The sequence below is a fragment of the Myodes glareolus genome, chromosome 17 (genome assembly GCF_982192425.1).
Source record: "Myodes glareolus chromosome 17, mMyoGla1.1, whole genome shotgun sequence".
NCBI classification, from domain to species: domain Eukaryota; kingdom Metazoa; phylum Chordata; class Mammalia; order Rodentia; family Cricetidae; genus Myodes; species Myodes glareolus.
In genome coordinates, this window is record NC_142042.1 from 51,808,111 (window position 1) to 51,833,982 (window position 25,872).

Genomic DNA, 25,872 nt, shown 5'->3' on the forward strand with positions numbered 1-25,872 from the left:
TGATAAGTCTTGTCAACTTGAGATTCAGAAGCAGCTAGAAGACAAAACTCTGCGCAGATCTGTGTGAGCATTTCGAGAGAGGAACTATATTTAATGCGTCAGATTTTTTTTTCTTCTACAAGGCCAGAAGAGAACAAGTAAGGCCAGTAGTAGATAGGATGGTGGTGACTCACGATTTCAAGAAAGCCCTCTTAAACAGGTGTCATGTGGGCGGGTCTAGAGGAAGGGGAAGTGGTGTGCTAGTTGCCCACCCAAGATCAGCAAGGGCACACATAAGATGCGTTGAACCCGAGACGTCTGTTAGCCTTGAGTTTCGAGAGAGTGCTCAAGCAGAGCCTGGGCACTGGCCGTCCAGTTCGCCTTCCGCTTCGAAATACCATCAGGCTCCCGTCCGGCGCCCGCACTGTGCTAGGGGGCTGGGGCACCGAGGCGATAGGGATGCCTCGCGAGGTAAACACCGTCTGGCTGGGTTCGGGGGCGCTGTCTGGGAGCACCGAGGGACAATGCGAAAGGGTGCGAGAGCGAAGACTTCAGCGTGGCTACGGGCGAGCGAGACACGCGCGGCTCAGCCGCGGCCGAGACCGACGCGCGGGCAGCGTCACAAAGCACGCCGTGGGCGCCCGATTCTGGAGCAGAGCCGCGGGAGGCGGGCGGTGCCCACTGTGGGCACGCGACGCCCTCTGCAGGCCGCAGGCGGCACCAGGGTTAGCCTCATCTTCCTCCGCTCTTCCCGCCTCTTCCCCCGGCTACATTTTCCCCCCCCGCCAACCCCTCCCTAGAGTGTCAGCCTCTGACTTCCGTTCGGTCCCTCTACTTCCAGGCCAGGTGTGTCCGTGTCTTCTCTGGGATACTGACAATAAAGTTTTTCCTCGTCTCGCTTCCAGGAGCCCCGCCTCCACTCTAACTATCGCGAGATCTGGAGGCGCGGAAGCTACCATGGCGGCGGCATTTGAAGCCCCGGCGGCCCTGGCAACCGCGGAGTCAGCTATGGCGGCGGAGCGTGTGGCCGTGCAGGTCCCGGCTGCGGAGCCAACCCCCGGCTCCCCGTGGAGCCTGCGGACCGCTCACGATATCGGCGGGCCGCGGACGCGTACAGGGGACGTGGTGCTGGCGGAGCCCGCGGATTTCGAGTCGCTGCTGCTGTCGCGGCCGGTGCTGGAGGGACTGCGGGCGGCCGGCTTCGAGAGGCCGTCTCCCGTGCAGCTCAAAGCCATCCCGCTGGGGCGCTGCGGGCTCGGTGAGGACCGGGGTCAGCCGGGGGAGCTCCGGGGCGGCGCCGTGGCGGAGCTCGGCGAGGCTCCGGGCGCGCGATGAAGTTTGAAGATGGTTAAGACTTTGTAGCATCGAGTCCACGTTGGAGACGGTCATCGGTAGAGATTCGGGGACCAAGGGGCTGGAGAAAAGGCTCCGTGGTTTAGTCAGGGATCAAGCACGCTTCGTGCGCATTTGAGAGTCAACTAAAAGTACTGGTGACAACTAGGTGGTCTTAAGAGAGAGCCTGGTCATTCTCTGATCTCATATTAGTGTCTGGTTTCTTCAGTGAATCTAGCTAATGATAAGTATTTTGTTTCTTCCTCAGATTTAATTGTTCAAGCCAAGTCTGGCACTGGGAAAACTTGTGTATTCTCCACCATTGCTCTAGACTCTCTTATTCTCGAAAACTATAGTACTCAGGTGAGTTTAACGCAGAGGATCCAGAGGGGGGTGTGTAGGCACGTGGACTTTAGCTAGACTTATAAAAAACTACTGACTCCGCACAGATGGTGAGTTTGATGAATAAAGTCAAACCATTTGAAAATTACAGAAGTAAACTAGATTACCATCGTTGAGTTGTGGCCAAGAATTTCATTATTAGTTTTTTAAACTTGGAATTTTCTATAATAACATCTTGAACATTTGTCAACTAAAATCATTATGCAGTTAAAAACTTTTACTTGATAAACTGGGGTTAGACGTAGAAGCTAAAAGTTTTGGTTTATATAATCTGCTATGGCAAAATTTTGTGTGGTTCTGCTTTTTGTTTGTTTGTTTGTTTGTTTTTACCCAGACAGGGTTTCTTTCTGTAGCCTTGGCTGACCTGGAACCTGCTCTGTAGACAGGTTGGCCTCGAACTCACAGAGATTCGCCCATCTGTGTCTCCCAGTTGCTAGGATTAAAGGTGTGGGCCATCACTGCCAGGCTTCAGGTGGTTCCTTTTTCTTTTCTCTTTTTGGTATGAGTGCTCTGTCTACAAGTATACCTGCATGCCAGGGGAGGGCATCAGATCCATTATAGATGATGGTTAGCCACCATGTGGTTTCCTCCAAGACACACCCCTGCCCCTGCCCAGTGGTTCTTAAAGTCTTTTGTGTGCATTGTATTGATCTCCTAATTTTCCAATTTTAGGTTGTTTTGGATTGGTTTTAAGATTGGTTTATTTGAGACAGAGTTTCTCTGTAGCTTTGGAGCCTGACCTGGAACTAGCTCTTTAGACCAGGCTGGCCTTGAACTTACAGAGATCCCCCTGCCTCCCGAGTGCTAAGAATAAAGGCGTGCACCACCACCCCAGGCTGTAAAATTCATATTTTTAGTTAAGGTCTTTATATTATTAAAAGTGTGTGTGTGTGTGTGTGTGTGTGTGTGTGTGTGTGTGTGTATCAAAGTAACACTACATAATTTTAAGTCGGGAAATTCCAGAAAAAAATGAGAGCAAATTACTAAAGAACCCCAAATATGTGATGTGTACCCAGAGGTAAGGGATTTTTAAAAAAATATATAATTTTATTATTTCCTACGTTTTTAAAATTTTTTTATGATTTATTTATGTTTTTATTTTATGTGCATTGGTGTGAAGGTGTCAGATCCCCTGGAACTGGATTTTCAGACAGTTGTGAGCTACCATGTGGGTGCTGGGAATTGAGCCCGGGTCCTCTGGAAGAGAATTCAGTGCTCTTAACCGCTGAGCCATTTTTCCAGCCCCTATTTCCTACTTTTTTTCAAGCAATATTTTCTTATAGTGACAGCATATATGTTCTGCAGTTGTTATATTGTAGTTTTTACTATGCTTGGCTGTCATGTCCTTTGGAACCTAACGTTGAGGTGAGCTCTTAAAATCTGTCTCAGTACATGGGCTTTTTTGCTGTTCTTGTGCGTATCTTAAGGCATTTGACTTGGCTTTCTTTTCCTGCCCCACAGGAAGTTTAGGTTTCTTCTCAAATGCTGATTCCTTATGGGACTCTTGAAGTTCTCTGTTTGTCGGAGGCAGGCACACTCCACATAGTTCTAGCTGGATCGGAACTTGCAACATAGACTAGTCTTCAATTTGAGGCAGTCATTTCTCTGCTTCCAGAGTGGTGGAATCACAGATGCATGCCAACACCACTTCAGAAGGGCTTTTTGATTGCCCCATTGAAAATGACTCCCTGTATCAGGTGTTTTTTTTTCCCTGTTTGAATTTTTTAAAATAATGCCTTTTATTACTTGTTATTACATGTATATGTTTTTTGTTTATATGAAGAGTGCCAGGAGAGAAATTCTTTTTCAACTTGTATGTTTTCTTCCTTTCAGTAGATTCTTAATAATTAACTGAATAAATAAATGGATTGTTGTTGTTGTTTTTGTCTTAAAGCTCCTCCTTTAAAATGAAAAATAGTGCAGCCTGCAATGAATGTATCGCTCGTGTGTTCCTCTGGCTTGTTAAAGTAATAGTTTACAATTTGTTTTAGATTTTGATATTGGCTCCTACAAGAGAAATTGCTGTTCAGATTCATTCTGTTATCACAGCCATTGGAATAAAAATGGAAGGGTTAGAATGTCACGTCTTTATTGGAGGGACTCCGTTATCTCAAGACAAAACCAGACTTAAAAAGTGTCATATTGCTGTTGGCTCTCCTGGTAAGTTGTTAATATCTGTCAGTAGCTGAAGTTCTTGTGGAGTGGAGGGCGCATTGACTGTGATCATAGTTAAATGGGAATCTTTGATGATGGGAATAATTACTTTCACTGGAAGTGAAGAGCCTTAGACCAGTGAGACATGGCCGGATTATCAACAGAATCTGTTCATCTCCATCCTGAAGCGTGTTTGAGAATACATGGGACGGGATTCTGAGATATGATGTGACTTTCAGGAAGCCTAAGTCATGGGTTGAGATTTCTGTTGTTGTTCTCTCTGGTAATTTGCTCATAAATCACTCAGTCTAGAATTCAGTGCCTTCACATTCAAGTCTTGATAACAGTAATGTACGTTTTCCATATTTATCAGGAATGAGAAGTGAGGGGGGTAAAGAATGGATTCAGGCAAGATGAGAATTTAAGTACTAAGATTGTGAATTAGTATGTGAATGTACACTGAGAAAATTCTTCAGTGGAACCTGTGGATAAATACAGTAAAGCATTCTGAGGTTTGCACAGATTTGATATGTCATGACTATTTCAGGTTTTGTTGTTTTCCTGGTCTATAGGTAGAATTAAACAGCTCATAGAACTTGACTACCTGAATCCGGGCAGTATCCGTCTCTTTATTCTTGATGAAGCAGATAAACTCTTAGAAGAAGGCAGTTTCCAGGAGCAAATAAAGTAAGAGAACTAACTTGATTATAAAAATGTTGTGTCTAAATGTGTGTTTGCTGTCTGCGTAGTTTTCATTGTATATGTTTTCTTGTATTTTACAGTTGGATTTACTCTTCTTTACCTGCTAGTAAACAGATGTTGGCAGTATCTGCTACTTATCCTGAATTTTTGGCTAATGCTTTGACAAGGTATATGAGAGATCCCACATTTGTAAGGTTGAATCCCAGTGATCCAAGCCTCATAGGTATGTATAGGTTTCACAATTAGTGTTAGTCTGTGACATTGTGGGGCTTCCCTTGTCTGATTGACTAACTATCATAGTTGCCATTGGAAATCATCAGATGTGCTTGTTTTAACTGGGGACTTTTGACTTCTTTGTAGGTTTGAAGCAGTACTACCACGTGGTCAATTCTTACCCTTTGGCTCATAAGATTTTTGAGGAAAAGAGTCAGCACTTACAGGAACTTTTTAGTAGAATCCCGTTTAATCAAGCCTTGGTGTTTTCTAATTTGCACAGCAGGTAATAACTTAATCCAGGGGATTTTAATAAACAAAAACAAAGAATAGGCATGAGGCAATAGTTGAAAGTTGTAAACCTTTTTATTTTTCTTTTCTTTATTTTGTAGAGCCCAACATTTGGCTGATATCCTTTCTTCTAAAGGTTTTCCTACTGAATGCATTTCAGGCAAGTTCAGCTCTTTGTCTTTGTTTAATGTATTGCCTTGAAGCCTTCCACGTCAAGAGAGAAAAAGATCACTTCTTGAATTATTTCATGAGTGGGAGATTGCACTCATAATAAAGGAAATTTGGGCTTATTCTTCATTGGAATTTGATATCAGTGTCCTGAAATTTTTTAAATTAAATTAATTTTTTTTAAAGGAATAACTTAGTCTGTAGTAACAATTTAGAAAATCAGTGATCAGAGATACTTAAATTCTCTTAAATGCTTTAATTAAAATCTCCAAGTTATATTCATAAAGAACTTAATTGTATAAAACAATTTATCTTCATTGTCTTAAGACATATTTTGTTTCTTCATTTTATATATATATCTATATACATACATATATATATGTATATATATATATGCTAAAATTTAAGCAAGGTATGATATTGCATGTACTATAGAGGCTGGAGCAGATGATCCTGGGCCTGAGGCCATATTTGACTATGTTAACTTTAAGACCAGTGTGGGTGGCATAGCAAGACCCTGTCATAGAAAACATGCTCAGAGTAGCAGAGTTATCTTCTCCTCTGCTTCCTTACTGTGGCCTTTCATTGTTGAATTGACTTTAATGGACTGTTGAATTGACTTTAATGGGTTATGGAAGGCAGAAGTGACTCACAGCATCCACAGAGTTAATTGCTGGATTAGTAGGAAAAACTTAAAAGAAATTTTTGTTTTTTATTTTTAGTTTTGTATATAGTGTAATTCTTGTTAGCTGGAACATACTCAGTATGAGGTACTAGGGAGATTAATTTCTTAATAGGCTGATAGCTGAACCCTGGGTCACTTTCAAAACCAGATTTGTGGGCCATAGAAAGGACTCAGTGTTCAAAACACTTCCTGTGCAATCATGTGCACAGGAGTTTGGATCCCAGCTCCCACATATCAAACCAGGTGCGTGGTTTTGCTCCTAGGTATCTGATGCCCTCTCCTGGACTCTGAATGTATAGGCATATGCAACTGTATATAGTCAGACACATAGATATAGGCATACAGAGACTCTTAAAACAAGATTTGTTTGTTTGTTTTCGAGGCAGGGTTTCTCTGTAGCTTTGGAGCTGTCCTGGAACTAGCTCTTGTAGACCAGGCTGGCCTCAAACTCGCAGAGATCCTCCTGCCTCTGCCTTCTGAGTGCTGGGATTAAAGGTGTGCACCACCACTGCCCGGCTAAAACAAGATTTGTAAACAGTTGGTAAGAACTTTTTTCCTAAGAACTATTTGTTAGACTTAGTAATGTCACCATTTAAAATTGATTCTTGAATTTCAAATTGATGCCTAAACCATATTTTGAAAATACTGACTTTAGATTTTAGCGCTCAGATTTGCACAGGATACAATTAACGTTATTTCTTTTAAAAGATTAAGACTGAGAGTTACGATTCTTGCTTTTTGTGGATTTGATATGTGTATCTTAAGCTTTTGTTGCTGTTTTTTGAAATGGGGTCTTATGGAGTCTAGGCTGGCCTTGAACTCTGACTCTTTTGCCCCAACCTCTGAGTACTAGGATGACAGATGACAGCTGTGTGCCATCATCTGACATGCTTAGGTGTTAAGACTATTTTGGGTCTTTCTAGGTAACATGAACCAGAATCAGCGCCTTGATGCTATGGCTAAACTGAAGCAGTTTCATTGCAGAGTCCTCATTTCTACAGATTTGGTAAGGCTCCTGCTAGGTTTGGCTGACTGTTCATCTTGGAGTGTGATGTTATTAGATTGCTGTCCTGTTGCATATATCTAGCAGGTGCCAGAGATATAAATTATCTTTCCAATTCTGGGGAAGGTACTTTCTTAAAAATAACTTTAATGTTTCATTTACAATTTATTTTTGAAATGGTTTAGTCCTAGTTAGTCATTGGAAATAGATTTTTTCCTCTCAATGCTAAATATTTGCTTGTTTTAGATCTGACTTTTGGTTATACCAGAAGAGCATACGCTGGTAGCCATACTATAATTAATACAAACAATTGTCTTTAAGACTTCCCGTGGGATTGATGCTGAGAAGGTGAATCTGGTAGTAAATCTGGATGTGCCGTTAGACTGGGAGACATACATGCATCGGATTGGCAGAGCTGGCCGCTTTGGTAAGGAAAAAGGAAGTTTAGTGCTTTCACAAGAAGACTGATATGAAAGGTATTTGGACTGTTGCTTCTGTGGAAATGAGTTACTATGTTATTCCATACTCTTAGGTACCTTGGGACTGACAGTGACCTACTGCTGTAGGGGGGAGGAAGAAAATATGATGATGAAAATTGCCCAGAAATGTAACATCAACCTTCTCCCTTTACCAGGTGTGTGCATTTCCTTCTGACATTCTTTGTTTGTTTGTTTTTAATTAGTTAGTAATTTATTTTGAGACAGAGTCTCTTTGTAGTTCTTTCTGTCCTGAAACTCACTATGTAGACCAGGTTGGCCTTGAACTTACTGCTTGCCCCTGCATCTGAAGTGCTGGGATTAAAGTTTTGTGCCTAGGGTTAAAATCGTGCACCACCATGCCTGGCTTTCTTGTGAATCAAAAGTTTTGACATTTTTACAGTTGCAGTGATGGTAGGCTTATAAAAATAATAGCACACAGTGCTGCATACATGTTAGTTCATTTAATTCTCACCACAGGCCTGTGAGTACATGCTGTTTTTGTTTCTTGTAGATTAGGACATTTAGGCATACTTAAATTTAGGGTAAAAATGTTAATAGCTGATCAGTAGAGAAGGTAAGTTAAGTAACTACTTGGGACATGAGGATTATTCTACTGTATTAGACTCAAAGCTGTAGGCTTTGCAGTTTTATTTTTGAGACAGTGTTTCACTGTGTAGCCCTGTCTGGCCTGATATGTGATATGTAGACCAGGCTGGCATCTTAATTCACAGAGATCCATCTGCCTCTATCCTCAAGGGTGCTGGGATTAAAGGTGTGCACCACCATGCCTGGGCTGAGAATTTTAATATGTATTCTTCCTTGTCTATAGACCCCATTCCTCCTGGCCTGATGGAAGAATGCTTGGACTGTGATGTAGAGGTCAAAGGTGCACTGCTTACGCACAGCCTAACAAGTCTGCCTACCCAGACTCCCAAAAAACAAGTTCAAAAACCAGAGGGAGCCTTCCAAACCCAAAGACTTCCTGGGAACCAAATGCCTTCCCCTAGAAATGCTTCTGTATCTACACTCTCAGCCAAATCAAAACACAGTAGCAAACAGAAACCTCCTGTGAAAAGCTCCTCAGAGTGTGGAATCATAGGAAAGGCTGCTCCACCAGAAGAGCTGGGCTGTAACACACAACCGGAAGAGCAAGTGAAGAGTTCTGATCAGACCGCTGCTGAGGACTTCTCCAGTAGCAGCCAGCAGCAGGCCAAAGAAGCCTCATCTGGGCCCCTCCCCAAAATCCCTTGTCTCTCTTCCTTCAAAGTTAATCAGCCATGTACTTTGACTTTTGCAGAACTGGTAGAGGATTATGAACACTACATTAAAGAGGGGTTAGAGAAGCCTGTGGAAATTATCCGGCATTACACAGGGCCTGGGGCTCAGACTGTGAATCCTCACAATGGTTTTGTGAGAAATCGCATCTCTGAAGATAGAGCACAGATACTGGCGAGTAGTAGCCAGTCTGGGGACTCAGAGAGTGAGAGCGATTCTTGCAGCTCAAGGACTTCTTCCCAGAGCAAGGGCACTAAGTCGTATTTGGAAGGCTCTTCTGACACTCAGTTGAAAGACTCTGAATGTACACCTGTGGATGGACCTTTCCCTTTGGAACAGGTTGTGAATGGAAATGATACCCCAAGTCAAGTGGAGTGTCAGGAGTCTCCTGAAGCCGCAGTGAAGGCAAGGCATAAAGAAGGAGCTAGCCAGAGATCTAAGCAGAGTCGGAGAAATCCACCACGGCGCTCCTCTTACCGAGCCCAGACAGAACCCCAGGAGGAGGCTTGGTATGACTGTCACAGGGAAACAGATGCGAGTTTCTCTGATACCTACCAGGATTATGAGGAGTACTGGAGAGCATATTATAGGGCGTGGCAAGAATATTACGCTGTTGCTTCCCACTCGTACTATTGGAATGCTCAGAGACATCCCAGTTGGATGGCTGCCTACCAGATGAATACAGTGTATCTACAAGAAATGATGCGCAGTAACCAGTGATGACCATAGACTGTCAGCAGTAATTGGATGTGCATTCTTCACCTGGAGTAAGTGGGGGATGGCTGCATTTTGGAGGAACTTGAGAGGACTTTGAGGCTTTCTACTGGGACACAGCTATTTTTCAGATTATTTTGACTTGGTCCAGGAATACTCTTTTTTTCCAGTTTCATCAGATTTGCAAGAGAGTTTTTAGAACTTGGAACTAAAGACCCCCCAAAGTGCCACTTCATGTAGGCTGTTCCCAAAAGAAACCTTTTAAAAGGTGACATATATGGCACTCCTTAAATAAAAATAGTTAAGATTTGAATATAATGTTTTCCTGTGGATTCCTTACAAAAGGATTGCTCTACATTTCTGTATTACTGTATTCTCCTGGGAATCTGATCATGGTAGGTCTTTGAGGTTTAGGCAGGAAGGAATCTTTTAATGCCCTCTGCTTCCAGTGGTAGTTTCCGCTGGCTGAGAAAACAGATTTAGGTCAATGTTCAGGATGCTTTCTGTTCATGCTCCTGAAGAAGCTGTGAAGGCTGCCCACATCTCACTGTGTTAAGTAGGTCAGTGTCATCTGTGGCTACCTTCTGCTCACGGGGCAGCTTATCCTCATTGCTTCTTGGGTTCTAAATGAATCTTTTAGAAGCTATGGATAGGTTGACCCAAGAAAATTTCTCATTCTGTAAGTGGGATTGTGAACGAAATTTCAAAGGACTCGTAGGTACTCTTACGTGCATTTACGCAACCCAGGTTGAAACTTGATGTAAGTTGTATAGATGGGACCTACTAGCTCTGCGGGTAGGCTGAGGGAAAGTCCTAGCTCTTAGTGCTCAGTGTTTGATTGAAGACAAGTCCATTCTGTTCTGACTCTTTCCATAGTATGTTCTGTTCTCCTTAATCTGCACCAAAGAATTTTTTCCTTGAATGCTAGGATCTAAGAGGAGCTATCATTTTTCCGAGCTCTCTAAGTTATGATTTAGGAAAGTCATAGCACTTAGAGGCTAAGCATTCTTTTTATCACTAAACTTGGGGTCTGGGATCTTGCTGTGAACTGTATTTTAGGTGAGAGAATCCCTTATGTATTGAGAAATTACTCACTTTAAAATAACAAAGTTCTTCTCTGTGTACACACTTAGCAGTATAGACCATTCTAGTGTTGTCAGCAAACACAGCCATTGTCATTTCATGTAGAACTTCCCTAGGATTTAGTCATAAAGCATTCAGCTTGGATTTCTGTGATTTGGCATGGTCAGTCGTATACAGACAAAATCAATACTATACATGTATTGTGAAGTTAGATGAAATAATTTAGCAAACCTAGGTTAGGTTCAATATATTACTAAGTTGTAGAGATTTTAATTACACACTTAAATAAGATCCTGTCAGTACTATGTAATTGCACTCACATCTTTCTACTCTCCCCCGCCACAACAGAGCCAACTTCATTGTTTGTCATTGCTAGGGGATTAATTAGAATACTGCTGCATCTTAATTAGGGATGAGGCTACCCATTAGTCTTGAAATTAATTGTATTCTCTCCAGGTTTGGTTTGTGTTTGCCTTTTTTTTTGGATACAAAATTGCTTTTAGTTAGTCAAGAATAAAGTGCATTCTTAAGTTATCCAGAGAAGCAGGTTTCCTTAAGAGCTCTGTAAATGTTTAACACTGAATGCCCAGTTCAAGATTCACAGGGCTGGAGAGAGAGCTGATAAGCACATTTGCCACTTGTCACCAAGCTTGATGACCTGGTTTGATCTCCATGGAAGGAATTGTCCACTGACTGCCAGGAGCACACTCTGGACCCCACACACTAAGTAAATGGAAAACAAAAACACCCCCAAATCCAATAGCAAGTATATGAATTAAAATTTTAGAAACTTGGGGCACTTTGAAAGCGAGTGTATGCATCTCCATGAGGGTGCTGCAGGACTTCGTTTCCGTGGGCTGGAACTGGGGAGGTTGGAGCTGTTTCCATTCCAGGTAGTGGGAGTGCAGAGGTGAAAATGGAAGGACATCTGCCACCCCCGTGCCTGCCTGGCTTGCTGTGTGTGTGCGTGCGCGTGTGAAGGGAGTGCGGGAGGGGGGCGTCCAGCCTAGGCATGTGTCCATGTAACCTGCTCGGAACCGTGCACAGATTTACTGTAGACCTCAGCTGGGAACTTGTATCATAAAAGAAAACTTGTCCTGGTTAAGACATTCTATCCACTTTTATACTTTATACCAGTCACCTCTCAGAATCCAGCTTTCTCAGTAAAATGAGACATTAGATTTTTAGGGTTCCTTATAAGATTTTTTTATATGACTCATGAGAAAGTATTTTATGAGAACAGTAATTTAAATTTATAAATAAGAGTCTATAATCTTAAGTAATTCTTTAACTTTGAAAATCTTCAGGCCATTCATTACTTTAAATTCAGGTTCAGCTTGAATTAGGCATTTATTATTACATATGAAACCTTATGGAAACCTGCTTCTTTGGAGAGTTTGTATTTTTTTCTTCTACTTATGTGTATTTGTGTGTGTGAGAGAGCCCATCAAAGCTAGAAGTGGGTGTTGGATCCCTTAGAACTGAAGTTCAAGGCAGTTGTGAGCTACCCAACATGGGTGCTGGGTGCTGTAGGACAATGGTCTTTTATCCTGTCACTTTATTATTTTAATGAAATGCTGATTGGCCAGTAGCCAGGCAGGAGGTATAGATGGGGTGACAAGAACAGGAGGACTCTGGGAAGAGGAAAGAGTCAGTCTGCAGTTGTGACAGAGGAAGCCAGACACAGGGAGCAAGATGAGAATGCCTCGCTAATAAAAGGTACCATGCCACGTGGCTAATATAGACAAGAATAATGGGCTAATTTAAGATGTAAGAATTAGTTAATAAGAAGCCTGAGCTAATAGGTCAACCAGTTTATGATTAATGTAGGCCTCTGTGTGTTTCTGTGTGACTGAATGGCTGCGGGACCAGGCGAGACAGAAACTTCTGTCAACAGCTGGGAACAAAACTTCGATCTTCTAAAGAGCAAGCAGCTAGTTCTCTTAACCACTGAGCCATTTCTCTAGCCCTCTGCTTTGGATAATTCTGAGAATGTAAGTTACTACTTTAGTGACCTCTAAAATAAAAGCATGTGTCTTTAAGGTAAATTTCAGCCCCAGAACACCAAAAGTAATTGAAGAAGAATGATTGTCATGACAAAGAGAAGGGATGATTCAGAACAGAAATTTTTGAGAGCTTTTCCTATTTCCCTTGAAATATAAAATAATTTACATTTTTAATGGTTATTGTTGACACCCCCATCACAAAGGTCTTGTCTTAAGGCAGAATGTGTTTGTTTGTTTTGTATCTTTTGAACAAGTGCATATACACAACTTGACATTTAGTGCTTTAAAAGTTTTATTAGGAGCTGGGCATAGTGGTACCTGCCTTTAATTCCAACACTCAGGAGGCAGGTGCAGGTGAGTCTCTGAGTTCAAGGCCAGCCTGGTTTACATAGTTCCAGGACAGAACTACATAGTGAGAAAACAGTTTTATTACATTTGTGTGTGTGTGTACTCCTGCATGTCATGGTGCCATCGGTGGAGGTCAGAGGATAACAGGAGTCAGTTCTCTCCTTTTACATTGTAAATCTGGGAATCAAATCTCAGCATCAAACTGCAAAGGTGTCACACACTGTTTTGTAATGAAAAAGAATGCTGAATGCAGGCAGAGTTGCAGAAGACAGGTACTTTGCAGTTTTCTTTCAGTTTGTTTGAGCTGTGGTCTTTAGTGACACCTAGTGGGTAGAAAGGATGTGAGCATCAGTGCTTACAGTGAATTTTGTACTTGACCTGGACTTGAGAACATAACCGTGTATGCTTCCCCTTTCTTTTACTGTTTTCAGTGCTTGGGATCTGGTGGTTTTGGAGAATGATGAGGATTTAAATTTGCGCCGTTGCATGTCAGAACATGAAAATGCTTCTCTCACATAAACAGAATTGTTAAGGTTAGATCTTAAGGGGTACTTAATCCTGCCCACACCCCCTTCAAAGTCAAGAAAGGAACTGAAAGGAAGAAGTAAACGGTGACATGTGAAGTCACAATATGTGACAAACCTAGCTGTGCTGCTCTTGCCTGTCGAGATTTTTATTCTCTATAGCATTTACTGTTGAGTGTGTGTGTGTCATGCACGTATGTGGTTTGTTTCAGTCCTTGGTCGCGGTGGAGCACATGTCAGAGGAAGCCTCAGTAGAGCCAATGCTGATGTATAAAGACAGATTCTTGTTTAGTAATTGGTCCTTAAGAGAGCTATAGACACATTCAGTCCAGTGTCCCACTGTTAAAACAGAACCTGCCTGGAACATGAAGGCAGGCAAGCTCCGGGAAGCCGTGGAATTGCTTATGTAGAAGGAGACAGGGCAGGCTAGATGAGGCCTTTACCCGTAAGATTATGTCATTGCTCTAGCAGGACAGAAAGCTTCCTGATGTAAGGCTGTGGTTTTGGAAGAGAAAGAACTGGTTTTAAAAGAAACTGCCCCACTTGAAGGCTTGTGGCACATAGTTTGTTTAATCCAGATTGGATACATCAGGTACAGCAGTGGCACAGGACTCAGTACTGTAAATGATATACATGTTATAACATATGCACTACGGTTTCAAAAGAAGACAAGAAACTTAAGAGCTTACTCTTCCCCCACAGAAAGTTTTCACATTTGTCTTCCTGCAGTTTTGTACAGTATATTTCTTTGCCATTGTGATGTTGTTACGCAAAGCCCAGTAATTATACGAAAATAGAAAAGAACACAGTTGATGTTTCTCACGAGAACATTAATGGGAGCTCATGACCTCTAAGGAAAACATTGGAATGTCTGGTTATCAAAAATATACCACCCCTCCCACCTCCCTGGCTTGTAAAATAGTCCCTTGGTCCAAGGAGTCCCCCAGGACTTGGGTCAGTGCCCTGCACTAGCTAATGTGTCATCAGCCAGCATAGTTGAAATAACCTGCTAAGATAAATGGCATTCCCACATTTGATGAGAAAACACAGAGTATCCTGAATAAAAAACAAGACCCATAAGGAACCCCGTTAAAAAGCCATTTCATTTTTCAAAGCCACTTTGCCTTGGTTCTGATGTTTTTCATGATGCTGTCTGGGCTCCACGTGTCATGGGTCACGACATTGTTTTTCCTTTGTCCCACTTTAAAGCTTTGCTAGTGATGAAAATTCATTAGGAAATTAGAGGAAAAATAAAAGTCTCATGTTCCTTGTACAATGGTTACCATGCCAACTAGAATGAAAGGGAAGCTATTACTCCCAGTGCTTGGTATTGGGATCCTTCTGCCTTACTTAGTTACCTAGTAATTGAAGTGAGGGAGCCTGAATCACTAGAATCCATTAATAATTTCAAATCTAATGCTAGCTCAATTTCAATCACTACTGCTATTTTTAAAAAGACAAGGAAAACGATCTAGGCATATAATGCTCCCAGGTACTTTTCCAACCTGCATTCTGATAAGAAAATGACTTGATCCTGAACTGCAGGGAAGAGAAACCAACTGTATAGCATCCTCAGCAGTTCTGTATGTGGTTTTTGTGAACCACGGATCATTTACTGTCCCCTTTAACATCTGATCAAATGATGTGGTCGTCGACTAACAATGTTCAGTTGTTAAGAATATCTACTGGTCTTTTGAAAGGGGTTCTGTACAATTAGTCCTGAGCTTGAGACTACTTAGGAAAAATGGGAATTAGGAAGAAATAATGGTCTGTTTCAGGAGGTCCTGCTACTTCTGGAATGGTTCCCTAATCATCACCCTTGAAACCCAGCTTTTAAAAATCTGAGCAAAACCTTAGAGCCATGGAACAGGATATAGAAGACACCCCCAGGACATGATGATGTTTGAGTCCTGGATCATCATAATTCTGCCACTGACTTGTCATGAAACCTAGGAGGAGTCATTCAGTCTTCTGTCCATTTCTTTCTCGGAATGAAGGATTTTCTAGGTTGACTCCCTTCACAGACACAGCGAGAAGCAATGGAAAGGTGTGCTTTGAAAGGTCATTGTCCAAGCCTCCTCTTCACTGAGAAAATCGAGCATTTGCTTGAAAAATCTTGGACTTCCCTTTTCACCTGTTTCTTATAGACCTGAACACCTGTAGCTGGCTCTACCCAAGAAATGGCCACTTTGATGTCTATAATTTGTACTAGTATAGTCAGGTGATTTCAGGACTACATCAAGTGTTGACATTTGCACGAGAGTGTCTCTAGTTATGTCATGGCATCTTTGATGGACCTTCCTCAACATATCAACTCTGCGAGGCAAAGGGTGTGTTAAAACAACAACAACAAAAACCCAAAACAAAACAAAAGCACATTAGACTAGTGGCCAAGGGTCTTGTGCTCTGGTCCCTAGTCTGTCCTTAAATGACTACATTACCTTAAGTAAGTCAAGTTCTCTGGCCTCAGCTTTTTACACTGTAAAATGAATTAGCGATTGTTTAATCTTCTCTAGGTCTGGTGTACCCAATATTACATTTTCCAAGGTATTCCCATTTATTATTTGAATGTAGTCTTAGGCTTTTTATATTTGTCTTTTTGATACCCTCTCCCCCAGTGCTAAGCAGCGTTGAATGGAGTGGTGGTTTGGAGAATTTTCGGTTATTCTAACATGGTTTGTGCACCAGGAGTCAATTGCACCAGAAAGCTCTTGGTCTCCAGAAGATTCTGATAATTCTGGTTCCTCACGTACTAGCTGGTGAGTCAGACTTACTAAACTGATCCAGCACACTTTTGCCCCTGTACTTGATCACAAATACCCTTTAGGAGATATATGGCTGTGAGCTGTTTTCCTGGGTTGATACTTTTGAACACAGGTGAGCTGGGTCCCTTATCCCCTGTCAAGACTGCAATGGGGGAATGAAAATGAAAATGGTCTAATGATTTTTTTGGTGGGGACAGGGGAGCTGGCATGATACAGGCTTTGGAAATGAAATAGAAGCAATACAAACATTCAGTTCACTCAAGTCAATAAAAATGGAATTTTGGGGGACACCGTTTTTAAAATACATTTCTTTTCATGAGAACCATAACGTGCTATGTCGGTGCACTGTCCAAGTGACAAGGAGATCCTTGGTTGAGTCATCATCCTGGCCCTGCAGTGACTTACTCAAATAGAAGAGTGGCTTGCACGTGAGCATCAGTGTGCCTTTAAACTGTATCCTATCCCACTCGGTTCTTCGGATGTATCGTGCACCTAGGCATGCCTTTGTCCCATGGTCCATTCATTCAAAATGAAGATCCCTTTCTAGTTCTTTGTGTATCTGCCCAAACTGGGTCCAGTTTGGCTCTCTGCCTTGGCTGATAAAATTACTGGATTGCGAGAATAGCTCCATTCCATGATAAGGGGAAATCCTGAGGCCAGATCTAGAGAAAGGACTGGCAGTAGCCACTGAAGATATACAGGGAGACGGAGATGGAGAGAAGGGCACTTTTCTTCAGCCATTCTGTCCACTTTCTTGTTTGGTACCACCTCAAAACACCCGGACTCCTCTGTGTACAGGGTCACTGGAGCTGAGGCCATAGAACCCCCGTGGGTGCTTTGAGGCCATTGGCTAGTAAAACTCATCTAGATAGCTGTACTGGGCAGAGAGAGTTTTGACTTGCTAATGAACAACTTATCTGTGGACTGTAGAATGGACAGAAGTTCCTAAGTAGCTCACGTGCCTCAGATCCCAGGCTTCAGAGATTGCAGGAAGTAGTTGGGGTTGGGAAGGGCAGGAAAGGGCCCTTGTCACTAACCCAAGACTCATCTGCTCCACTCTAAGTTGTGAAAATGATTAGGAAGATTCCAGAAATACTGTTCCCAGGCCCGCTACCATGTAAATAACTTGAGCAAACATACTGTCCACATTATCAAGAAGTAATCCCCACTCTCTTATTTGCATGGAGGTCATAAGACACACTTGGGCTGTCTTCAGGGATATGCCTGAAGACGACTGAGACCTCAGGGCCTCTTTTAGACCAGGAAAGAATCATCTAGAGCCTCTTGCTTGCTTTCTTGCTTTGAAACATCCCTCAGGAGGCACACACACTTAACCCTCATGCCCTTCATATAGGAACTGCCTTGGGCGGTAAGTCCATCGTCCTTATTTGAGGATGCTTGGCAGAGCGCTGCACAGGCTTTACCCATGGATCCTAAAGGAGGGTACATAGCAAGGTGCCCTGGAGCTCTGGCAGCTGGGAGCCTTGGTGCTTCTGTCTTCACCAGGGTAGAGCAAAAACGACTGCTTTCTGAAGTTGCTGCTTCCGTTTTCAAGACCCAGTGTGATACACGTGACCATCACCCCCCCCCCCCCCACAAACGGCAAAGACAAGTGGGTCCAACCACAAGGGAAGCACCTCTGTTCATAAGGTAGACTTACCTCACCCTTCAGCTCCCCCCACTTGGCTTCCTTTCCTTTCCGTATTTGCATTTGCTCGGCCTGACTCCCAGGCACAGGTCTGCAGTACTTGGCAGTGACAGAGAAGGCTTTACTGTCCACGGTGAGACAGATGGTTGGACACAGAAACAGCCAAGGTGAAGCAGATAGGTACAGAGACAGAGGAGACGGACGGACGGAGCAGAAGGGTTGCTGTGTGGTTGCTGGACAGCTCTGTGCAGGTCGGCTGGGCAGTGAAGGCCCAGCAAAGGTGACCTCACTCCTCCTGGGACTGGGGAGGGAACTCAGCAATAACTGACTTTGAGCCTCTAAAAGCTTTTGCTATAAAAGGAGAAAAATAAAAACCAACCTCACAAAATGCATCGTTTTGGTTTAAAGGTGTTGGGTCCATGGAGAAAAACAATTCACAAAAATCCATTGATTTTGTTTTCCACCTTTTCCCATGAATAAATATTATCCATTAAGATCCTTGAAAAAGGTGCTGAGTACACAGTGTTATATTTTCTTCCTGTTTGCATGTGACGGCTCGGCCTCTGGGCCACCCTTGATCTTGTGTTTTCCTCACTGGGGTCTTCAGAAACAACTGTTATTTGGTCTGAGGTGCCCCTACCAGGCCCTGTCCAGGCAAGTGGCCTACACCCCCTAATGCCTATTCCCTACCCACCCCCTCCCTTCCTCAGGCCCCAGCAAGATGCAATGTCACAGGGCTGTGTCCATACCAGCAGCGGGAGCCTCAGGTCCCCTTTGCTGCTTCCTTTCCCTTCCACACACAGGTCTCAGTGCTAGGGGTGTAACAGGGCAGGCAGAAATAGTGGGAAAGGGGGAGGGAGTGGTCTCAGTGACCACCCACTAACATGCCAGCCCCCTTTACTCCCCACTACCCCCTCGGGCCCTCTGTCCGATGTTTTTACAAGGCAGAGACCTTGACAACGTTGCTGGCTATGGAAGGAATGTTCGTGTTGGGTCCTGGGCTGGCAGGAGGGGGCCGACTTTCTCCCTCTGGGGTTAGAGCCGGGGGCGTGGGGATGCTGATGATGGCCGTGGTAATCTGGGATGTTTTGCAGTTTGGTCTCAGTCCATCGTCTGCTTTCAAATTAAGGCTGGAACGACTGGGATAGAAAAGAGGGAGTTGGTGGTGGTTCCTGCTTGCGGGCGCCCCAAATTCCCTCGACCCCCTGCATTGCTTTTGCTCTATGCTCTGTCAAGGAACTCTAGGGCCCTTTATGTCTCCCTTAAACAACCAGCTTATAATTACCACCCTAACCACTATTAACAAATACTAAATGATCAGATAGTAGTATTTCTTCCCAGCCCCCGGGGGCTTATCACTTGTGATGTTACAACAGTTGCTTTCCCCGAATTCTCTGCAGCTTATTAAGGATAACAGGAGGGGCTGGAGAGGTGGCTCAGCGGTTAAGAATACTGTACTGGCTGCTCTTCCAAAGGACCCAAGTTCAATTCCCAGCACCCATATGGCACCTCACAACTGTCTAACTCCAAGATCTGACACCCTCACACAGACATACATTCAGGCAAAACACCAATGCATATAAAATCATACTTTTTTTAAAAAAAGAATAACAGGAAATGGCTTAACCATAAGCAGAGGAGGAAAAGTATACCTATGATTCACAATCAGCCTGGGATAAGCCACATATGTAAAAGTATTTTCTTAGAAAAATGATCATAGTCCAGCTTTTTCAACTTTTGGGTTCTTTTTGCGCCCCCCCCCCAACTATCTAAAGCCACAATTGAGTTAAACTGCCACAGTACCATCTAATATACCACGAAGACCCTTGGATTAACTTCAAAGCATGAGAAGGAAGGTGGGGGAGGAAAGCAGAGGGGCCCCAAGAAGTGGATAAGGGGGACCATTAGCGGGGATCCCTGAGGCTCTAACGCGGAGATTGTTTAATTCTGGAAAGCGAATGACTCAAGACTTTGGGGCTGGCGGGATTGGAAGCCACCCACCTGGTGGTGAGGGAGGGCTGCTCGCTGCCCTGGATGTGGATCGTGCTGAGTTCTTGCATGCTGCGCAGGCGCGTGGCCGGCAGGTTGGAGTTGGGCAGGTGTGTGGTCTTCTTACTGCGCCGGGAGCAGCAGGTGGTGGTGAGGCCGGACTGGCTGGACAGAGAAGGACTCCTGGTGGACGGGTAGTTCTGCATTGAGCTCTCCATGCAGTTCTGCTCAAACATCTGCTCGTCGATAAACTCGTGGTTCTGTGGAAGGAAGGAAGAAGACGTGAAAAAGAAGAAGGGAGGTGGGGAGGGGGGCCAGTCTCTGAATGGCTGCCTGCCTGTTTTTTTTGGCCTTTAATGGAGGACCCCCAAATGCCTGGATTACAGGTAAGTATTTGAGAGGAGTTTCATTTCCACAGGTGTCAATGTCAAAAGAATCAAATTGGCCTCCCTGGCCATTAGGCTGGGCAGGGACTCGGTGGTTAAATCATGGGTCATATGCTCCATCTACAGGTTGAGCGGAAGGGACCCAGAGGACGTGGAGGGTCCCAGTGGCATCATCAGAGCTAGAATCAAATTTTTCTTAGCAAGCTCTGAAGCCATTGGCTGTGAGTCTTCTAGGTCACCTTTGCACACCTGATGACTCTTACAGGTGTGACCTAAGTTTGTAAAAGTTTGGACCAGTCACAGAATTGGGAGAGCATTGCTCTTGATCGCAAAGGGGTCAAGCTGCTAAGGATAAGATTTCTTCTAATTTTGTCTTCTTTTCGCCTGATTATAGCATATGGATCCTTAACTACCTGACAGTTCAGGATTCCCAAGGTCAAATGTAAGCTAGGGAGAGGATGTTAACGGTTTTGGATCTGTAGGCCATGAGGGTGGCCTATAGCTAAACACAGAACAATGGAAAAATGGCTGCTTGACCAAAGTGCCCAAAACCCCGTGGCACTGGCAGTGTGAGGAACTAGAGAAGTGTAAGGACAGAGTTCAGAGAATGTCCCCTGGTGGTCAGTACCAGAGTTCCCAGGAAACCGAGAAGGTAGCAGAGAGGTGCGTGGCATACGGGCATTCCAGAGGAAACTGACCTTGGAGTTCCACTGCCCCCCTCTAAGCCCCTGGGGGTGTCAAAGGAAAGAATAGGAAAGGAAATTGGGTCGTGTGGGTGCAAAACTACTGGAAGCCTGCGCTGGTACTGGGTGTGGCAGCAAAGACAGCAAAAGCCCAGGGAGGATCGGCAGCACATGCAGAAACCAGACTAGGGGTGAGCAGAGTAGATCCACAGACTCAAGATTCAGAGAGAACAATTGAATTTATAAAGCGATACCTTGATGGTGGAGGTTCGTACAGATAACAGGGGATCATCCACAAGATAGGATAACCCCTACAGGACAACATGCCAACAGAAGATAGAAACACCATTGATTGTACATTCCAGCATTCCAGTTTGGACATTCAGTTTCTCAACCCCAGCATTCCACCCTCCGAATTCAACATTCCAGCCCCCCGTTCCCAGCATTCTGCTTCCCTTGTCCCAACATTTCATCCCTTGGTTCCAACAGGACACTGCTTAACCCATCATTCACACGTTCCATACCAACATTCCTCCTTTTCTGTCCCAACATTCCACCCCTGGGTCCCCCATTCCTTCCCCCAAATCCAGCATTCCGACATCCCATCCCTATAATCAATCCAACATTCCCTTGGCTTCAGCATTCCACCCCTTCAATGCCAGCATTCCATCCCTCAGTCCCCCAGTGCCAACATTCCAGCCCTTCAAACCCCAGTTTTCACCCATGTCCTTTCAATGTACACATTCCACCCAGCACATGCAACTTGGAAAGGGCAGTGGGGCAGTGTCGTCCCATTGGCAAGCTCGGTGTCCTTGGGAGAACCCTGGGAGATAGGCAGACGTGGATTTTGACCATAGTTGCTGGGACCTGGGCTTGCAGAGCACTTTCTCCTTTAGAAGATCTCACTGGGTTTCCACGGTCATCTATGGGGTCCACTTTTGGCCCAGAGTAAGAGGAATCTAGCATCTGGGAGGTCAGGTTATGGGCTACTAGGAACTAGGAAGCTCCTTTCAAGGGTAGGATGAGCCGTGACCCTAGGCCCTTTGAGTAGGAAACTTCTGGAAAGGATCAGGGAATAGGCTCACTTTAGTATTTCTGTTCAGACTTCTCCCACCCTAGGATTCCGAACACTTCTGCCAAGGGTTCAGGGTTGGCCCTACTGCCCCTTCCTCTTAGGCTGTCAGTAAGGCACAAGCATCATTCCCATTCCAGCTATGGCGCCCTCTGCCATGATCTCCTTTAGCAATCAGCCTTTCACAGTCTGAACTCCCTGCCAAAGTGCAAAGTTACTAAGTGGGACTGGGACTGATAAACCTTTGGCTAAAGAATAATTATACTGCATCCTTCATTCATGCATGCGCAAGGGGACCCACGGATTGCCTCAACCCAACTACGGGGGTGGGACAAAAGTCTTCCCTCTTCTCTACTGTCCTGTGTAAATTCAGCCTGAATGGGCTGTGAATGGTGGTGCCCATCAGAACTGAGAATGAAAAACAAAACTCTTAGTTGTTAAGACTCACGCTGCTGTTAGAGGGGGAATGGGAAGACTATGAGAGGGGTCTCTTCTCACAGCTAATCTCTCACTCAGGTGACCTTGCCCCACCCCCTGGGGTGTCTACAGACCATTGGAAGGGGACAGACTGACTATCTTGCCTAGGATGACAAAGCGAATACAGCCTTGGGAGGTCAGGGGTGAAGCAGGAGGGGCAGGAGGCTGGAACTCACAGTGGTCTTTTCTAGGCAGTGCAGCAAGTGGTGGTGCTGGCTCTCAATGAGCGAGGTGGCCTTGCCCGTGTGCTCCTCTTCTGGGGTGCCCTAGGGAGACAGAAAGAAAGGGCTAAGACTAAAGCTGGCGTCTTCCCCTCTCTTCAGCCTCTTCATTTCTTCACAGAAGGTAGGAGGGCAGGAGAAAAATCTTGATAAGCCAAATCTTAGGGCCACCATAAAACCTGCTGGCCTGGGGGCCCTTGTCAGCAGCTGGTTTATGGGCAGCAGTGATAATTCTAAGAGAGCACTATGTTTGTGGGAACCCTGGAGACATGTTTCTGTCAGAGTCTAAACTGGAGCATTCTGGGCAAGTGCTGATACCTGTGGATGAGCAGAGAAGCCCATTTCTAGTTTATCTCCTCCTCCCAGTCTTCTGGACGCTTACCGTCAGCTCCAGGGCTTCATTGAGGAGCCCATTGCGCTTGCTGTGCAGGTAGGCATTGGAGCTTCCTGTTTTGGCCACACGGATCCTAGCAAGGCGGGCCTTCTGTGATGGGTAGACAACAAGAAAAGCAGTCAGATACAAGAAGAGGAAGCCTGGCTGAACCAGTGACAACAGCTGCCCCACTGAGGCTGCTCTCCCTAGCATCGTGTGAGAAGGGAAGAAAGCTCCCCTGTCTTAGCCTGATGAATCTCTGTATCTAGCCCATGGAATGGATCTGAGACCTGTGCGCCCACTATTGCGGTTTAGCCATGGTCAGGGCTCTATGAATCGTCACTAATCTTCAGCCTGGGTAGAGTCCTGGTGGAAGAAATACCATATTTTCAAGTTCTTTCTCCTGAAGCCTTTCTGGTATTTTCCACTCGGTATTGCATGATGGCATGAGCCATTCTATTACTTCCTATCTCTAAGGAGACTGTAGGGTTCTAGAGGACACCGTGTGCTAACTGCTCTCAGTCCCTCCTGGGTTCCAGGGTGGTTGGCTCTCCGTGTGCTGTACGTTCCCAGGACAGTTAGTTACGAGAGAAAGCAAAGGGAGCAGCGGCACCGCCAACACCTCCTAACTCCCTCGTCTGCTGGTCTCCTGGCATTTGTCACTAGGGTAGCGCGCGCGCGCGCGCGCGCGCGCGCACACACACACACACACACACACACACACACATGTCTACTGGTCTCCTGGCATTTATCACTAGGGTAGCGCGCGCGCTTGTCTGCTCTTCTCCTGGCATTTGTCACTAGGGTAGCACACACACACACACACACACACACACACTCGTCTGCTGGTCTCCTGGCATTTATCACTAGGGTAGCACACACACTTGTCTTGCTGCTGTTTTTCTCCTGTGCTAGAATGTAAGCTCCTTAAGGGCATGAAGTTCGCTTTGTTTGTTGTTCTTCTTAATTAATTAATTAAATTATTTATTTAGTTTGGTTTTTCGAGACATGTTTCTCTGTGATCTTTGGAGCCTGTCATGGAACTTGTTCTGTAGACTGGACCAGGCTGGCTTCGAACTCACAGAGATCAGCCTGCCTCTGCCTCCTGAGTGCTGGGATTAAAGTCGTACGCCACCACTCACTTAACTTTTTAAAGTTAAGAAATATATCTATAGGTTTATAACTGACTTTGGGAGCTGATGGATGTGTCAATATATATCTGTGTTGTGCACAGGCATGGGAAGGATATAGTGTACACAGAGGTGGCCTGGTGTGTTTAAGGCAAAAAGGAACTACATTCCAGGATACTACATTGGCTTTATCTAGCACAGAGCTAAAACCCTCCCTGGGAAAGCCCTCAGCAGACAACCTCCTCAAGATGGGGGCTGTAGCACAAATAGTAAAATCCAGAGATAGATACTGAGGTTCAACCTAAAGGTCAGAAAAGCAAATTGGCCAGCCATTGGCTCCTACCTAGACCTCAGTCCAAAATGGCGATCCTCACTCCAAAAATCTCAGAATGGCACTGTGTCTGTGAGCTGTCTCCTCCCATCTTCTAGGGCTAGGATTAAAGGTGTGCACCACTGGGGTTAAAGGCATGCACCACCCAGTTTCTATGGCAACTAGTGTGACGACTGAGATTGAAGGTGTGTGTCACACTGCCCGATCCGTAAGGCTGACCAGTGCGACTGTTTTATTCTCTGACCTTCAGGCAAGCTTTATTTATTAAAACCCAAATGAAACATCATCACAGGGGGCTGTACAACATCTTGAGCCAAGCTCATCTTACTTGCATGCTGAGGGGATGGCCATCTGATATATACTAGCTGCTCTTTGTTTTTTGTTTTCTGTCTAATGATCGCCAGCCACAGCACAACAGAAAGAGAAGACCATGAAGAAGTTCAGTCGTCTGGGACTGGAAAATAGCCCTGTGGGCTTAGAGTACTTGGGCTCTACAGATCCAGAACCAGTTCCACGCTATTGCTTCAAGCAGAAGAGTCCCTGAGATCCATAGTTGCAGTCTGAAGTGGAGGATTCTCTTCCTGCCTCTGGGTACAGTGACGTGTAACTTGAACCTGGACCCTGATCGATAGGTTCTGGGAAATGGTGGCAATTTTCATTTCTTGTTATCCCCTCCCAGCTATCCTGCGTGGGTTGGTTCGTCTGCTAAGAGGCCATGGACTGTCAAGAGGATCATAGAGGCTACGTTGTGTTCCCTGTTTCCCAAGAACTCCCCACCCACCAGTGTCTCCTTGCAGCCCAATTAAACTCTGTCCCCTGGTCTTTAAATGTGGGACAGAGACTAGAACTTGAGTTGGAAGGTCTTCCAGTAAGTCCAAGGTCTTCCAGCTACTCCTCTCGATGGAGAGGATGAAGAGGAAGATACGAGACAGAAAGGCCTGCAAGTCAACCCTGTCACCCTCCCTGTCTCTGAGCAAAATACATTCATTCATTCATTCCATGACTAGGATGAATCTGGCCAGCAACCCTGCTGCAGCACCCCCCTGCCACAAGTGGCCAGATGTTTATAGTCAAGTGAGTTCCTCCCCGTTCATGACTTGGCTGCTGTCACTTTGGGAGAAGGCTCGGCGTTGAGAGCTGCATATGGAAATCCAATTGTGTCAGGCTCATTACAGCCTTATGTAATCTGATTGCCACTTAGAGGCGGACCTTTCTCATATGTGGGGTCTGTCTTTATTACTTTCCGGAGATGAAAGTTTCTCCTGTTCCCCTCTGAGACACTTCTTTTAATCTTATCTCACTCTGGATTCTATTAAGGTAGAAGATTGTCACATCAAACACAGCGTATCATTTAATCATTCCCAAACGGGAAACAGAGGTTTGAGGAAGGGTGGCAGAACCTGCCAGTGTGTGAAACCTGATGGTGTGCTCTGCTTGGT

The 25,872-nt window shown here is 44.8% G+C and overlaps 2 protein-coding genes across 5 annotated transcripts in view; one reads left to right on the top strand and one right to left on the bottom strand.

Moving 5' to 3' along the window:
• Positions 1–921: 921 nt before the first annotated feature.
• Positions 922–9,715, top strand: Ddx20 (DEAD-box helicase 20). 2 transcript variants are annotated; one of them, XM_048442312.3, is made up of 11 exons: positions 922–1,237; positions 1,580–1,674; positions 3,705–3,873; positions 4,440–4,554; positions 4,650–4,792; positions 4,930–5,068; positions 5,175–5,233; positions 6,850–6,932; positions 7,251–7,356; positions 7,462–7,563; positions 8,238–9,715. In XM_048442312.3, exons 1-11 carry the CDS (start codon positions 937–939, stop codon positions 9,401–9,403), a joined length of 2,478 nt encoding a protein of 825 aa, XP_048298269.3. In that variant the 5' UTR covers positions 922–936; the 3' UTR covers positions 9,404–9,715. The 2 variants fall into 2 exon arrangements, with proteins under 2 accessions (XP_048298269.3, XP_085533992.2); XM_085677866.2 differs by lacking the exon at positions 922–1,237 and adding an exon at positions 2,067–2,185 and having other exon boundaries at positions 1,590–1,674.
• A 4,194-nt stretch (positions 9,716–13,909) lies between these two features.
• Positions 13,910–25,872, bottom strand: part of Kcnd3 (potassium voltage-gated channel subfamily D member 3) — a 216,649-nt gene continuing 204,686 nt past the window's right edge. For 2 of the 3 annotated variants that reach the window (XM_085677868.2, XM_085677867.2), the window contains exons 4-8: positions 22,982–23,083; positions 22,555–22,644; positions 21,084–21,140; positions 19,773–20,020; positions 13,910–18,910 (exon numbers count right to left, since the gene is read on the bottom strand). In XM_085677868.2, coding sequence (XP_085533994.1) covers positions 18,709–18,910; positions 19,773–20,020; positions 21,084–21,140; positions 22,555–22,644; positions 22,982–23,083 — 699 coding nt within the window. In that variant the 3' untranslated portion in view covers positions 13,910–18,708. The remainder of the gene's footprint in view (positions 18,911–19,772; positions 20,021–21,083; positions 21,141–22,554; positions 22,645–22,981; positions 23,084–25,872) is intronic. The other variant, XM_085677869.2, reaches the window with a different exon arrangement.

Coding starts and splice junctions, on each gene's coding strand:
- Ddx20 (XM_048442312.3), top strand. CDS start 937: ATGGCGGCGGCATTTGAAGCCCCGGCGGCCCTGGCAACCGCGGAGTCA. Junction 4,793..4,929: donor CAGTGATCCAAGCCTCATAG/GTATGTATAGGT, acceptor ACTTCTTTGTAG/GTTTGAAGCAGTACTACCAC. Junction 6,933..7,250: donor TCCTCATTTCTACAGATTTG/GTAAGGCTCCTG, acceptor ATTGTCTTTAAG/ACTTCCCGTGGGATTGATGC.